Here is a 15,098-nt window from a genome sequence, read left to right as displayed (position 1 = left end):
AAACTACCAGTGTTGATTTGTGAAGAGTGGAAATAAAAGCTTCACCAGGGGAAGAACAAACCTACACACCTTAACGTAGGAGCACTCAGCAGACTGTACCAGCTCGCTTCACCTGCTGCTGCTGGAATGTGTGCATCTGCTTTTTATTACAGTGTTGGCTATAACCATGACACAAGGGGATCAGGGGAATTGCTTTGATAGCTCAATGTCACAGACTGGAAATCAGCACAGCTACTGTTTCCAATCCATTCTTTCCTTTGGATCCTTATATTATCTGCCTGTAGCAAATAAAAGATTCTGTGTAGCTGCCAAAATTACAATTCAAGTCCTTCCCATTGCACTAAATGTTGACAAACAATTACATTTAGGCAGAGATTACTTTTCATCTATTAATGTTTGCTTGAGAAAGCGTGCCAACACTTGGACCTGGTCTCTACAGACAGTATTAGTTGGTAATTTAGCGTCACTAAATTAAAGTCAACATCCATGTTAAATTAAAAAAGGGATAAAGTGGTCTCTCAAGGCTTCTGCCATGCAAAGATGTCTTATCTCAGTAAAAATAGCCGATGCTGTATACGAGTAGACCTACTATAGCAGTATTCAAGGCCAAAACTTAAATGTACTCTGCAGAGTTTGACTGTCAGTAGCGCTATGGAGCGCTGTTTTAACGCCCGTTTTGTTTATTCTTATGAATACACACAAGGACGCGAGTGACCCGGACACATTCTGTTCAGCGGTTTCACACTGTTCCACTGATCTACAGGTTTCAATAAGGCACCAAGAAACGCAGGGGAGAAGAAGACTGCTGGCAGGCTGGCAAGTAAACATGGACGTAAACAACGCCGGTTTCAAAATGTTCCAATAAATCACCTTTGCAAATATGTTATGATGGAAGGACATTTTTTAAACACGCTTGTTAGGCCTCAAGTACACACACACAATGTGTTTTTGTCAGTAACCTTGAATATGAAGCTAAGTTTGTTTACAACAACTCTCCACATGGCCCCCTTGAGCAACACTTCATGGGAACATTTTGTAATGTGCAAATAAGTCAGCTTTAGACATCACTAGGCGTGTTTTTTCACTTTACGCTAAGCTAAGCTAATGACAGCTCCCTCTAATCCTTGGGTGTTTCCTAAAAGCTGGTATCTTGAGTTTGCTTGATTGGACTATTTTGGGGGTCCTGCAGAATATCGTCTGCGGGGCATCACAGCAGCACTTTTTAATTTACAGCCTCACAGCAAATCGGTGCCTCTTTCATTTTTACCGACAAACTCTGCTTCCCTACTTTCGGTGTTCACTCACGTTATTTGCTGCTCTTCTCCACCCTTTCTACTTTCTCAGCTACTCCACCACCCACAGCTAACTTTGCTAATTAGACTTTTCCCATAAAAAATGGTGCTTGTGCAGAGCAGTTTTCCTGAGAGGCACGGTGCGTCACTGTTTGGAGACGGTTCTTAGTGTGATCTCCTGCCAAAGTAAATGCACATACATTTTGATGCACGTACTTTGATATTTCTAGTTCTGTCGTGTATTTATCTCTTCACTTGACTCATTATTTTTTTATGTAACGTCATTTGCAGTATTTGTTGTGCAACCTTTTGTTGTAGATATTAAATATGAAAGGTAAAAATGGGTCAAATACAGTTGATAGCTACTCCACAAAAAGATCCACCTCTTTCCCAGAAAACAGGTCACAGGCTGGATGTCTTTGCATCTTAATACCAAATTTGATCATACTGGTGGTGGAAAAAATGCTTTAAAATAGAGCAAAAACATCCCTGAATGTGGATTATTTAACAGAAAGAGCAGAAGAGGTGCAGTGGTATTACAGAATCTGCTCTCTATTGAATCCACTGCTCCAGAGGTTAAAATAAGGAAAGTGTGCCACCACCTGGACACTTCTGTATTTTCTAGTAAGGCTCATAATGCAGGAACTATGCAAATCTGGAGTCGAATTATGTTAATACTTTAAAAAAATGTTTTTTTAAATGACAGAATTTGGGATAATTTCCCAGCATGAAATCCGCAGACTTCTACATGAACGACTAAACAACAATAATGTGATTAATTGTATTTCTGTACCGAAGAAAGTTTCACACAAACGTCACTTAATCTTAACATTCTCCATTTATTTTAAACACACGCTTTAAGAAAAACTTTAGTGCAAATCATACAGAGGAACTGTTCAGATATTGATTACATGATTTTAAATTATTAATAAATATACACGACTCAATTTACACTTTGAAATGCTACAAGCACTTTTCACAGTTAAATAACAGTCTCCCAAACCATCCTGTACATCCAACACATTGCAGTCCGTCCGTCTGCATGAAGCAGACTTCACCAGTGAGGGTTGGAAAGGCAAAATGTAAAATAGAGGTACCATTATTGTTACAGGCCATTGTCAAGTTTTAGTTTGCCAAAATTAACATAATGATAATCATAATGAAATAAGTACCCTGTATAGCACTAGCTCTTCAAACTAGTAGCTTATAAAAATGTAATCAAACAGATACAATTCATCACACTCACTCTTTGAGATTAGTGACAACTTGCCACAAACGTTTCCGTACGTCATTACAGGGTTCCAGCGTTACGTTTCCATTTTGTGATTTATACTGTACATGTGGAATTTATTATACACACTTCACACAATAAACTGTTGCCAACAGATCATAAGCAATGACGAAACGCTTGAGCGCTACGGATGACAGAGACCCAAACAGACTGAATTTCTAATTTGACAATATATATTTTTTGAAGGGGAAAAAAACAAAAAACACAAAATTATATTTTGTGACAAGAGTTTTGTGAAACAGGTGCAAAATAAAGCCTATAAGCGAACTAGGCTACAGTAAATATTTCAGGATTTCAGAGGAAATGCAGTGAGGCCAAGCAGGAGTTCTAACGCTGTTCAGAATTAAACTCTAAATATTGTAAAAGTGGCAATGATGCATCCAAGCTGTTCAGATTACGCAGTACTTCTGTTTGCAATTGCTGCTCAAATACATCAAACTGTTTCCCAAAAGTTGAGAATGTATTTGTGGTGGCCTATAAACTCAACTCCAACATATGGGATTAGGCTACAGAGGGAAGCCCTTTAATAACCTGTGATAGCACATCAATGCATTGTTTATGAGTAGCCTGCAGTTCAACACACAGAGACAAAAGTACCACCAAAATATATTCCATGTGAGGGAAACACCAAACTAGTTTATTGGTCATCCCCTTTATGCCACATTTAATCATACTATATACATTTGATGGCACATAGAGAGAAGTATTCTCAAAACATTCATACTAATACATTAGCAACTGAGACAACCAGATTATATACAAATTTGATTTGCAAAGGCTGACGCATTAAATCTACCAATGTTACATTCACGCCGATCGTGAAAACACAGACTTTTCTAATAGTAATCAGGGGCGGTGATATCCTGTGTCATCTAGAGTTACACGCTATTATAGAGCAGTGATTCTCGTGGGTCACGAACCCCCCCCGTTGGGATTGCTCTGGTGCGGGCAATCGTTGCTTTAGTGAGAACAGCTTGCAACTAATCATTGTCCACTGTGCTCCAGGCACTGTGGCTTTTTCATGCTTTCCGTGACTTTTCTCTCCACTTGACTGCTCAGCAATCCTCCAGTCAGACCCACTCTCAAAAATACACTCAATAAAATTCCGAGGCAAAATATATATTGCTGGTACAGGCAATATAATGTAAAAAAAACAAAAAAACATTCTCCAGTCTAATATATGTTATTTTATTATTATTTTACTTTACTCAATTTGTTTCCTCCAGGTTGAGAACCACTGCTATGCGGTGTGTTACTTTTCTATGATCCTGTAGTTCTGCATTTAGAAGTAATCTAGACGTATCTTCCACGTATTCACGCCACTTATTGTCAATTAGACCAACGCCGGAGTTTAAGGCCTATTTGCATCAACATAACCAATTAAATGTAGCACGAGCATGCAGGAAGAGTTTAAACCAAAAGGACACAGACAACAGTGAATAAAAAGTGCAAATACATGCTGAGAATGATTGCCACCTGCTATCCTCTCTGAAAATAAAACTCAAAGTAGGAAATGAGAGCAGCCTTCGAGCTCAAGTCCTCCCACTTCCTTCCCAATTTGTGACATGTAGCAGTCAGCTAAACTTCAAAGTGCAAATCCAAGCTGTTGACAGAAATGTTATGAAATGAAGGAGAAATATAAAAAAAACTCCCAAGCTACTACAAAAAGCATTCAAATACTCAGTTGAATGCCTCCACTCACTGCAGTATCCTTGGTCATCCGTCTTCATTTATTGTACAGCATGATGCAAACCGGGTCCATGGGGTCTCCAGTGTGATTAACAGTTTAGTATATGAGGAGGTGTATGAGGAGCTCCACACAGCACGGTCCTAAAAACATCAAAACATATTTAGCAAAAGATATAGAAATTAAGTTTCTTACAATTATCTGGTTGTTGCATTTCTTGCTAGTAATTTATGTTTTCATTATTTACTTCTATACATAACATGAGCTATTTAAAAACACGGCAGTGCTGAGATCTTATTGGCGGTCTGTCCAAAATGGTAATTTCCCAATTATACTGTCTATCATCTTAAGAGGCTTGCTTATTGTAGAAGCTGCTGGTGTTTTACTTACTTATGCTGTTGTACCCATCTAATCCGGAAACATTTGGAATGACTGTGTACTGTAGCTCTTTTTCAATGATTTATTTACACACATCCCTAGATTATCATTGTCATTATGAACTCAAATGTGCTTTACCTACCTGATGATCGCCGGTGGGCTGCTGGGAAGTCTTCAGACGGTGGGACTGTGCTCCGAGCTGCTGGTGGCGGCTATGCTTGCCGGCTCTCGGCTCTGGGCGGGAAGCAGCTCGTCCTTCTGTGGTGCGGCCTGCTGCGGTTTCACTACGGAGATCTTAATGGGGATTCCTTTGACGCTGTGCTGCACTCTGCCATACTGCCGCATAGAGGGGTTGAAAGTGCGAACAATGGGGAGTTCGTTCAGTGTGGGCGTCTCTTGTTTTGGCTGCGTGCTCTCTTTTATGATTATTTTACTTCTTTTGCTTGAGAAGACGGTCTGCACTGGGAGGATGGCGGGCCTTTTAGCAGGCCCAGAACTCTGGAGTCTTGTTTTGTGCTGAGGCGAGGCTTGCTGTTTCTCTTCCGCCCTTCTGTGCAGGTGTCCATCGTTTTCCTTCGTCACAGAGATGCCTCCGTCTTTCCTTTTCTTCACCTCTTTAGGCTTCTTGGGGCAGACGGCCATGTGTTTGGTTCTGCTGCGACGCATCGTGAACTCCCTGCTACAGTGCGGGCAGACAAAGATCTCTTGCTGCTCATCCACGTGTGCGCGTGACATTTTATTTGATGACGGGGCCGATTTGTTCCTCTGCGGCATGACCCTCTGGACCAACTTCTTCTTCTTTTTGTTCAGCACCTTGAACTTCACGTTCACCGGTGATTCCTGGCTAGGTTTGGACCGGTTGGACTGACTGGGTCTGTTCGAAGCGTTCAGTCCGTTTGTCGTATTAGTGGTAGACAGAACTCCATTTTGAGTTTTTGCAAAGTGGCGCAGCGGGATGGGATTTCTTTTGGGCGTGTATCTCCTTTTATCGCTGGCATTGGCACAAGCCAGGATATGCTTGTGTAACTCAGGCATGTTATCAAAGCTCTTTCCACACTTGGTGCAGCGGATGGCCGTCGTAAAGGTTTGAGGGATGTTGTGGGTGGTGAAGTTTGTGGCTGAAGCCACTGAGCCGGCGGGTGATCTGTTATGGTACGGAAACGGAGGGGGCTTAAAGCTGGGATAGTGCTGGTTAATGCCAAGACGGACATCGGGCCCCTTGACTTTGGCTCCATCTGAGGCCATGACTTTTATCGTTGTAAACAGTTCCTCGGCAGCCACATCAACTTCATTGTCTTCCTTTTTCACCGGTTTCTTGGGCTCCTCTGCAGCATCGGGCACCGGTGGCTCCGTGGTGACTTTAATCGAGTTATTGTAGTTCTGAGGTCTTAGTTTACCCTTTTCCTCTTCTGTGTAGGTACACTGCTGACCAGGATGCAACTCGTCCTGATGCTGTTTCAGATTACAAAGATAGACAAACTCTTTTGTGCATGCGCTGCAGACATAATTCTTCCCGACACCGTGGAGACTTGATCGATGATCGAGCAGCGCGGAGGGTTTGCTGAAGAGCAGCACGCAGAACTCACATTTGTACGGCCATTCATCAGCATGGTCACCCACGTGATGGCCCAGCTCTTTCATTGAATGGAAGAGCCTGTCACACACATTGCACACAAAGTTCTTGGTGAACGTCTGCTGTTGGGCATCGCTTGGTGCGCCGTCCTGTGGAGCTTTCTCAGAAGAAGGCGAGGTTTCCGATGAGATTTCGGGTATGGAAACAGTGCTGTCAGCAGCTTCTTCCTCTTTTATGGTTGCTGGCTCTGCACTGACAACAAGCTCCGGGTCAGGACTTGATTCACCCACAGCAGGACAATCAGACATCGCTGAGGTGGTGGTGGATAGAGTTACTGATTCTGCAATGGAGGACATAAGAATGGTGGGGTCCACAGTTTGAGGGTTGGGCACTGAAACGATCTGTTGCTGTTCTATGTGATTAACAACCATGTGTGTAGGTGCTGGAGGCTCAGCAGTGGTTTCCTGTAAGCTAACTGCAGCAGGGACTAAACTCCCTGGGGCTTCAAGAGCTATTGTGCACTCTATCAACACTGTGTTGCTGGTAATGTTGTAAGAGTTGATGAGGGAATCGTTTAAAGTTACAGTGGGCGCGAATGGCACTTCTGACATAGGAATGGACTCAACTAGAGGCTGAGTGAGAGCTATTTGATCAGAGAGAAACACATGGCCGGGCAGATTTAGAGCCGGGTCAAAGGATTGGGAGAGAGTGTTTGCAGAATCTGTAACAGCAAATGCAGCCGTTAAATCGCACTCCGAAAAATTCAATGCGTTTTCTGTGCAGAGTACCAGGGGCTCAGGAGATATGTTTGGGGCGAGTAACTGGATTGGTTGCCTTGGAGGGTTAGAAATGTTTGGTGGCGCCACAACTGTTATTAATGAAGAAGAGGTAGGGAGCGTTGTGTGTGAGGCTGGGGAAGCAAACGCTATGGTGCACGGCGAAGCTGGGGTAAGGGATGCGGGGGATGGAGTCAGAGAACTGGAGGGAAGCGCAAGCCCGTAAACAAGTCCCTCTACCATGGGCTCCATCCCATCTGGACCTGTGAGTATTGTGAAGTCTGTGACTAAAGGGATCTCAGGGTTCCCTATTCTTACATTATGCTCCCCGATATTTATCAAGGCCGTCTCCGCCATGCATGTATTTGATTTACCTGCTTTCAAAACTGCCTGTGAAACTAGCTCCAATGTCAGTTCAGATTTACCTAGGGTCTTCTTTTGAAAGCTCAAATCCAGCGCTGCATTAGTTAAAGCTAAATCTTCATTTCTTTTGACCGTATTAGAGAGATCCAATGGTTGCTGGTTACAGGAGTTACCGCCGGCCGTGGGTACAGGTTTCACTGCCGGCTCCTCCACAGGTGGAGTCGCGTCATCCTTCGCATTTGCCGTTTGGTGCGCGGGTGAACTATTTTGGGTCACTATCAGCCCTGTACTCACAACTTCACAATCTCCGCTATCTGCCGTTTCATCTTTAGATGTTGGGTTTTGCTGTGGAGAGCTCGGTGGAGAGCCCGTCCTTCTTTTAAACCTACCTGTTCCAGCAGCCAGGGTGGAGAGAGAGACGGGGGAACAGGGCATCTGGGCATCTGCGATGAGGGCAAGTGTAGGTTTAAGGCCGTCCTGCTTCTCGAGCAGCAGCTTCAGCTTCGGAGACAGAAACACAGTTCTTTCCTTCTGCACAGCTGTGGACTCTGCATTCTGAGGAAGTAGATTCTCTATTAAAGAAGATACAAGTGAGGATGACGACACAACCACCTCAGACTCCAGTTCAGTTTTAATTTGTGGTAAAAGAGGTGGCGTTGCAGTTCTTCTTCTGACCTGTGGTTGACCAGGTATCTCTTTGCCTGCGACTGAATCTGTATTTAAAACCTGGCTGATTTGGCCGGGATCTAGGATCAGGGCATCCAGTCCAACTAAAGTCGAAGAACCAGAATGACTCTCGGGCGCTTCACAGCTACTGACTGTACTTGTCGACACTATCTTTCCATCAATATAAAAGCTGAGATTCTCTGAAATATTGCTAGAGACATCGAGCATGTATTGTTCTGCGCATCCCACGTCATTTTCCAGAACCGCTGCAGGTGCTGTATCGTCACTGATCTCCGTTTCCCGTTGAGAAGGTTCACCGAGCATCCTCTGGAGATTTTCCTCTTGGGCCAGCTGGGTTTTTTCCACACGTGGGACTTGCAGGTGCTGCTCGTGGATCCTGCGCTCATGTCGTCGCTTGTTGGTATGCGTAGTGAACACCTTTTCACAGTACTTGCAAGCATGGCGCTCCTCTAATGCTCCCGGTTTGTCCGGCTGAGCGCTGCGGTCGCCGGCTGTCAAAATGGAAGTGTTAGAGCTAGCGGGGGATGAAGCGTGAAGCTGCATGACTGAGCCTACCGAGTCCAGAGGCTTCATCTTCTCATGCTGCGACTGACCCGCGTTTGAACCACAAGACATGTTGCTCTGACGGCTTTTGGATGCGTGTGCCTCGTTGTTCTCCGAAGCATGACTGTGCATGTGTCGCTCTAAGCCTTGTTTGCTGGTGAAATGTCTCTCACAGTGCAGGCAGGGAAAAGAGTTCCAGTCGCTCTCAGTATCCTGGTTGGGATGTAAATGAAGATCAGGATACAGTGCCTTCATGCCCGGCTGCATGTTAGTTTTCTCTTGATAAATGTCATCGTCATTCTCCTCCTCCTCCCCGTCTTCATTGTCGCCAATTTCAGAGATGTACAAGTGAGGAGAGTCCTCCATCTTTTGTGGAGGTTGTATCCAGCTCTCTGAAGGAAGTCTGTCACACCTGTTGAATAGATAAAGAAGCTGTTGTCATTTAGCAAACCCACTCATAATATAGCTGTAGGGCCGTTTAAGGACCGCATTAATTAACTTAAACATGAATCATAAACACTTCAACAGTCTAATCATTCACCCTACACTGCAATGCAAATCAATACATCAAACTTTTATCTTCTGCTTTATCAAATTATCGTGTAAAGCACTTAGTACTACGAATAGCAGTACTGACAGTATTTGTATTCATTAATGACAAACATCATATTGCCACCTAATACAACTCAACAGACATTCTGAAATGTATTACAATTATATTGGAATAGTATTACACTGTACACATGTTCATGATACAAACTAAACTAAATACTATACATCATAACTGGCGACAGTCTGTGTATGTACTGTATGTATGCACTAGGTTATTTTTTAACAGCAGTTACTGTATGTGTCCGAGACAAATTTCCTTCAGAACAATAAAGTCTATCTCATCTTATAACACAATGTTGTTATTTTCATTATCAGTCTATTTTCTATTTGTTCAGACATAATGCATCAGCCCTCGATATTATTGTGTGTGTGTGTGTGCGCGTATATATATATATATATATATATATATATATATATATATATATATATATATATATATATATATTTATTTATATTATGATACTTCCATTACCTCAGCATTTAAAGCATAAACTAGTAAGTCAACATTGAAATAATATATAGAATTGTTATCATACCATCTTACCATTTTAATGATCAAAGCAGAGTAGAAGGCGTGCTGGTTTGACGGATGAACACAGGCTTTTCTTTCAGTTTGAAGAAGAAAGACAACATGCATTACAAAAGACGAAGCCCATTCCATTCACACTTACACTTATGACACTTAAACTCCGACTACAAACTGATCCAAGTGAACAGTTGTAGTGTGGGATTAGCTGAGCACAGTGTACTCTATCTCCTCAGTCATTTAGCTGCTGAATAAACCGTAGGTCCTAATTTGTTTGCTAATGCACCAACAAACACCGCATAAACTAATGCACCCACACTTAGTAACAAAGTGTTAAATACAGAAAGTGTTTTCTTTTTATCCATTAGTTGACAACAGTGAGTACAGACCTAAAATAAAGCTAATCTGTCCCCAGATTACCTAATTTAACATGGCGTGGTTGCCTTGTACAACCTGCTACTAAACACAGTCATTAGCATGTTATAAATAGCTACCTTTCACTTATTTGAAAACTTTTCAAAATATAAAGCTGTAAAAACACAGAGGTGCATTTTGATCTTCATGTACTGCTTAGTAGGACAAAATGGCAGGAGGCCCATCATGAGTACTAGACTCTTCCACCTGCTCCTCCTCGCGACCACACGAGCTCTTGAAGGATCACAAATCTATTTTACTAAATCGTTTTAATTATTATTTTCTTTAGCTGTTAGCTCGTTTTGCATCGGATATTTTATTTATCCTTTTATAATTATTCAATTTCTAGCAGTTTTCAGGCAACTGTAGACACGAGAGGAAACGTAAACAAAGACCTTATAGTTCGTGTTAATGCATATTATCCTACAATTATTTAAGACCATCATGTAGTGAGTTCCAGTTGCACAAATACAACAGAATCAGTCACGACACAGCAGAATCGAAAAATTGTTCCCACAAGGGCCTACATACTGATTTATTTTGAGCCAGTTTCGTAATATGAACTTCTATTTCCATCCATCTGCGCTATAATATCACTACTTATTTGACTTTATCTGCCGGACATAGAACAGATGTATAACGAAAGGACGTATCTGTTTCATTTGATCTTTTATTTTAACTCGTTAACATGCATCTGTTTCACCTGCTGTGATGACGCTCCCCCCGTCCCTGCACCATTGCTAGCTGGCCACACATCACGTCGTCACATTACTGTTTTTGCTACAGAGGCTGCTAGCTCGTCCACTGAAAAGGTCAACTGGCTTTTCTAAAATAGTGCTACTCTGTCGTCCCGATACGAGAAAGCCGCTAAACCAAAAGCAGAACCCTGTAACCGTCAAGGTCTTGGGACAAGGCTTCACTTAGGTGAAATAAATCAGCTGTTATCGCCATTAGAGCATTGACAATGCACTGCTAGCTGCGATGCTAGCTCGCAAGCCCTGGCTACATTTAGAGTAGAATGTTCCACTCGACCGTTACGAACACTGGCCGTTGACACAAATCTGCACGTTACAGGTTTTTGTACATACTTGTTCCCAAAACAAACTGCCGTAGAACGGTTTGAAATATTCCTCTCCTGCAGGTTGTGTACAGTTGAGTTATTCTTTTTCCCTTCCCCAATGTACCAACAAGATAATGGCGTTTTGATTGGTTAGCGAATGAGGATGTCAAATTTGGACCAATCAGCATCAGGTTTGTTAAGGCTCGAAGAAAAAAAGAAAACATGTTAAAAGGCAGCTGTCATCTCGGACTAAAAAGAGAACATTAGCGCATCGTTGCCAGCCTTTACTAGTTGTTTCATAAAAAAAATTGCATATCTAATGCAATGCAAGGCAAGATATTACAGATATTCATCTAAGATTATGCAAGATATGCACGCTGTCTCCAGCTAGTTGTTATACATACCAAGTTTTTGTATTAATCTAGAATTGTGAGGGGGAAAAAAACAAACTCCAAATTGTAAAACTAAACTCAGAGCCAGACCTGGGCTAGGCCTACATGTTGACACTTTTGGTTTGGAGTTATTGATTTTGCTAATCTACAAGATTATCAAAGATGCATTTTCATTTTCACTATCTAAATAAGTTAGTTATAAAGTAAAGTGGTTTGAGAAAAACGCATACGATTTCTAAATTTATTTCTGAACAAACTGTGTCATTGTAGTGTATTAAAAGGGCCGGTAGAGGGCGCAATGTAATAACTTCAGTACACTTCAATGTAGTGTAACTTTGGTCATATACGTCTGTGTTTATTGCATGGTATGAACAGTTTAAAATGTGTATAGTAATGAGTTCATTGTTTTTCAATTGTAATAAATACAGTAGTATTATTTCGATTTTTTTTAATGTAACAAATTACTGTGAGCTTGTCTACAAAAAAGGTTTATTGAAAAATAATACGGTTTCATTTGAATCTACACAATTTAAAGTGGATACACTTCTTACTTGATTTAGTTTTTTTATCTTGCAAAATGATGTGGTTGATGGTTGTGGAGTTGACTGCCAATATAAATTCTGATGTTCACGTTCAAGTTATTTATTATCGTTTGCACAACAATTAATTAATCTAAAATCATAGCTCTAAGGTTCCCTCCAACAATGGTCATTAAGAATATCACACAAGTAACAAAAAAAGTGAATCAAAGTAATAAAATAGTACGAAGTTACAAAATACATTTGTGGTACACAATGATTGCTACATTAATAAATTGTAATGTAAACAGTGGTATAATAGAAATTAATGAATAAATATTGCACATACAGAGACGAAAACAGGTTATATATATATATATAGCCAGGCCATATCTCAGTATCTTGAAGCCACATTAACATTTCTGTTCCACAGCTGTTGAGAAAACAGAGGCAAAATCAACCTGACAAGTTGAGGATTTATAATGTGCAGTAGCATTTGTTCTCTTCCCCTGACCAGCTCTTTGTTTTCCCCAACAATTGTCAATTGAATCACAAAGCACTGATTAATATAAAGCTTACCTACACATATATAAAGCTACCCTCTGGTTTCACATGCCATTATTTGAACCTCCAGAATCAACATAAATGGAATTCTTAAAGAGGATCTGTAGGAGTTCACCAGACCCCACATGTACATTTGTGACATTGTGCAGCACATGGGTGGTGTTCTCATGCCACATGCATGGTATGTCTCTTGTAGCAATGTTGTATGTGGGCTGAGTGGTGTTCCACTTTCAAACTACATGCCCGACTTCTGTGAGCCATAATGAAAGATCATAAACAACGGGCTTCTCTCTACTCAGGTTTTTCTCCTTCTCTGTATTTTAGATGCAGCCTCCCAAACTTTGCTGTGAAGTTGCTGACACAGTGTGATGTGTTAAATCTACCTAAAACTTGAGGAACAAACTATTAAACAGTATAAGATTCTTGCACATAGTTGATCTAATTTCAAGTTGACCATGATCGTGTATATTTATAGCTTGTCATAGCACGTCACTCCGGACATACTCAAGGCTCCAGAATGTCTTTTGCAGTTGATGGCAATTGCAGCTGTAGAATTATGATGAGCAGTTCACGATGGGTCCACTGGTCAGACACATACGTCAAATCATCATACAAGCAGGTGCTGCCCGCCTGGAAGCCATTTCACACGTATGGCAAGTAGTCAAAGTCTGTCATAGAGTAAGTATGAGTTTTGCTAGATCTGAAAGCAAGTCATTACATATGTGGCTTCATCAGAGAACAAATTGTACTTTCATGCATCATGGTTGCATAGCTAGAAAATCATTGCAAAAGCTGTGCACCTCAGACTCCCTAACTCTAAAATAGTAAGCTGAGCTACAGGAAGGCTACGCTGCTACCACATATCAAGCATAATGCATCCTCTTCTATGTAACTCAAATAGGCAGCTTGCTTCACTGCCAAAACTTAAGGTCAACATGCGATGCTTCACCTAGTTTGACTGTATAAATAACCCTGGTACTGTATGTTTGAATTTAAAAACAGCATTTTAAGGAATTGAGAGGACATTTATAAAGGTATAAAAGCTCAATGAGACATTTGAGGACATAATAAACCTGAAGCATTGAGTATTGAGACAGTACTTTCATAAATACCTACTGCGTTGTGTATGTATGTATACGTATAGGTATGTATGAACATCATAATGTTCACTTGTGTTTCTGAAGATAAAAGCACAATAAAAATTAAATTCATATGAACAAAAAAACAATATATATATATATATGTAAAAAAAAAAAAAAAAAAGAATCTGAATCTGTAATTTATCCACACCACAAGGTCTAAAATAGGTTTAAAGGGCAACTTTAAAAGCAAACAGGAAACTGAGTGATTGTGAGAGAAACTGAGACAAAGTGTCCCAGATTACATGCATGGCAGCATATCCTGTGGCAGTGGGCGCCGGTTCGTGCCGATGACTCTGTTCACAATGAAACATTCACCATCAACATGAACATATAGCACAAGAGAGACAAAGAGGGAAAGAGGGAGAGGTGGTGCACAGCGTGTCTGTGTATCAGGCAGATCAGTAAGTGTGAAACAATAAGGGTCCCTTATAGAAGATATGTGCCACATGAGGCAGACAAAGCATTGTCTGTAATCCCACAACATGTTATGTCACAGGGATGAAATACAATTTAACTGCTTCATGTCATGGGACACCAGATGTGCAGGGAGGAGAATGTAAATGTGAGCATGTCGGAACACAAATACAAATTGTACAGTGCAAAAACACGTGATACTGTATATGTCCGCACAACTGTAGCCCACTGTACTGTATATTTATGTACTGACAGCACACACACACACACACACACACACACACACACACACACACCACACCCTTGCAAATAATCCCCCAAAGTCCAATAAACCCACTGCCCCCTGTCACTTCTGCACACACACACACGCACACACAATAAGAGATGCACTCTGACCCCCATGAAGTAGCATGCCATATGTACAAGGATATTGTGCACACACACACACACTTGCATACCACACACACCCCATCAATCCATCTCCCCTTTCACTGTCTCCGACCCTCTGCTGCCACACAGTCACACAAGCAAATTCAGCTATTTACTTGCATCATCCATACTGTATCTGACCACAAACACAATGTGCCTCTCACCCAACTTTATTCCCCTCCCTCACCCCTCACCCCTCCACCCCCTCCGCCCTGCCCTCTCCATCGACCCAGCTGTCTGCGGCACTCAAAGCCCCACGGGCCTACGGGCTGACATTTATCTCATGACGTCACAAACCTGCTGCACTCTCCAGGCTTGACATGTGGCGCTCCTGGCACACACGCAGACCTACACTCTGCTACTCCAATCACAGTAGGCATTCATGTCAACTCCATGAGATGAGCACTGCAGAGTGCAGACATAAACTAATGTCACAC

At 41.6% G+C, this 15,098-nt stretch overlaps 1 protein-coding gene across 5 annotated transcripts in view; it reads right to left on the bottom strand.

Moving 5' to 3' along the window:
• The window catches only part of LOC137889014 (kazrin-like), a 200,186-nt gene extending 188,867 nt beyond the window's left edge, over positions 1-11,319 (bottom strand). The window contains exons 1-5 of one of the 5 annotated variants that reach the window (XM_068732571.1): positions 11,231-11,319; positions 9,747-9,807; positions 7,750-9,002; positions 4,791-6,561; positions 2,112-4,413 (exon numbers count right to left, since the gene is read on the bottom strand). In XM_068732571.1, the coding sequence (XP_068588672.1) occupies positions 4,823-6,561; positions 7,750-8,956 (2,946 nt within the window). In that variant the 5' untranslated portion in view covers positions 8,957-9,002; positions 9,747-9,807; positions 11,231-11,319 and the 3' untranslated portion in view covers positions 2,112-4,413; positions 4,791-4,822. Of the gene's footprint in view, positions 1-2,111; positions 4,414-4,790; positions 9,003-9,746; positions 9,808-10,845; positions 10,869-11,230 lie in introns of those variants that run through there. The other 4 variants (XM_068732567.1, XM_068732569.1, XM_068732570.1 and 1 more) reach the window with 4 other exon arrangements.
• Between the last annotated feature and the right edge of the window lie 3,779 nt (positions 11,320-15,098).

This window comes from Cebidichthys violaceus, unplaced genomic scaffold (assembly GCF_023349555.1).
Source record: "Cebidichthys violaceus isolate CVI_PGR_0920_01 unplaced genomic scaffold, fCebVio1.0.p SCAF_6, whole genome shotgun sequence".
Taxonomy (NCBI): domain Eukaryota; kingdom Metazoa; phylum Chordata; class Actinopteri; order Perciformes; family Stichaeidae; genus Cebidichthys; species Cebidichthys violaceus.
Note: the sequence above shows the minus strand (reverse complement) of the source record. Positions and strands in the feature narration are given on the sequence as shown.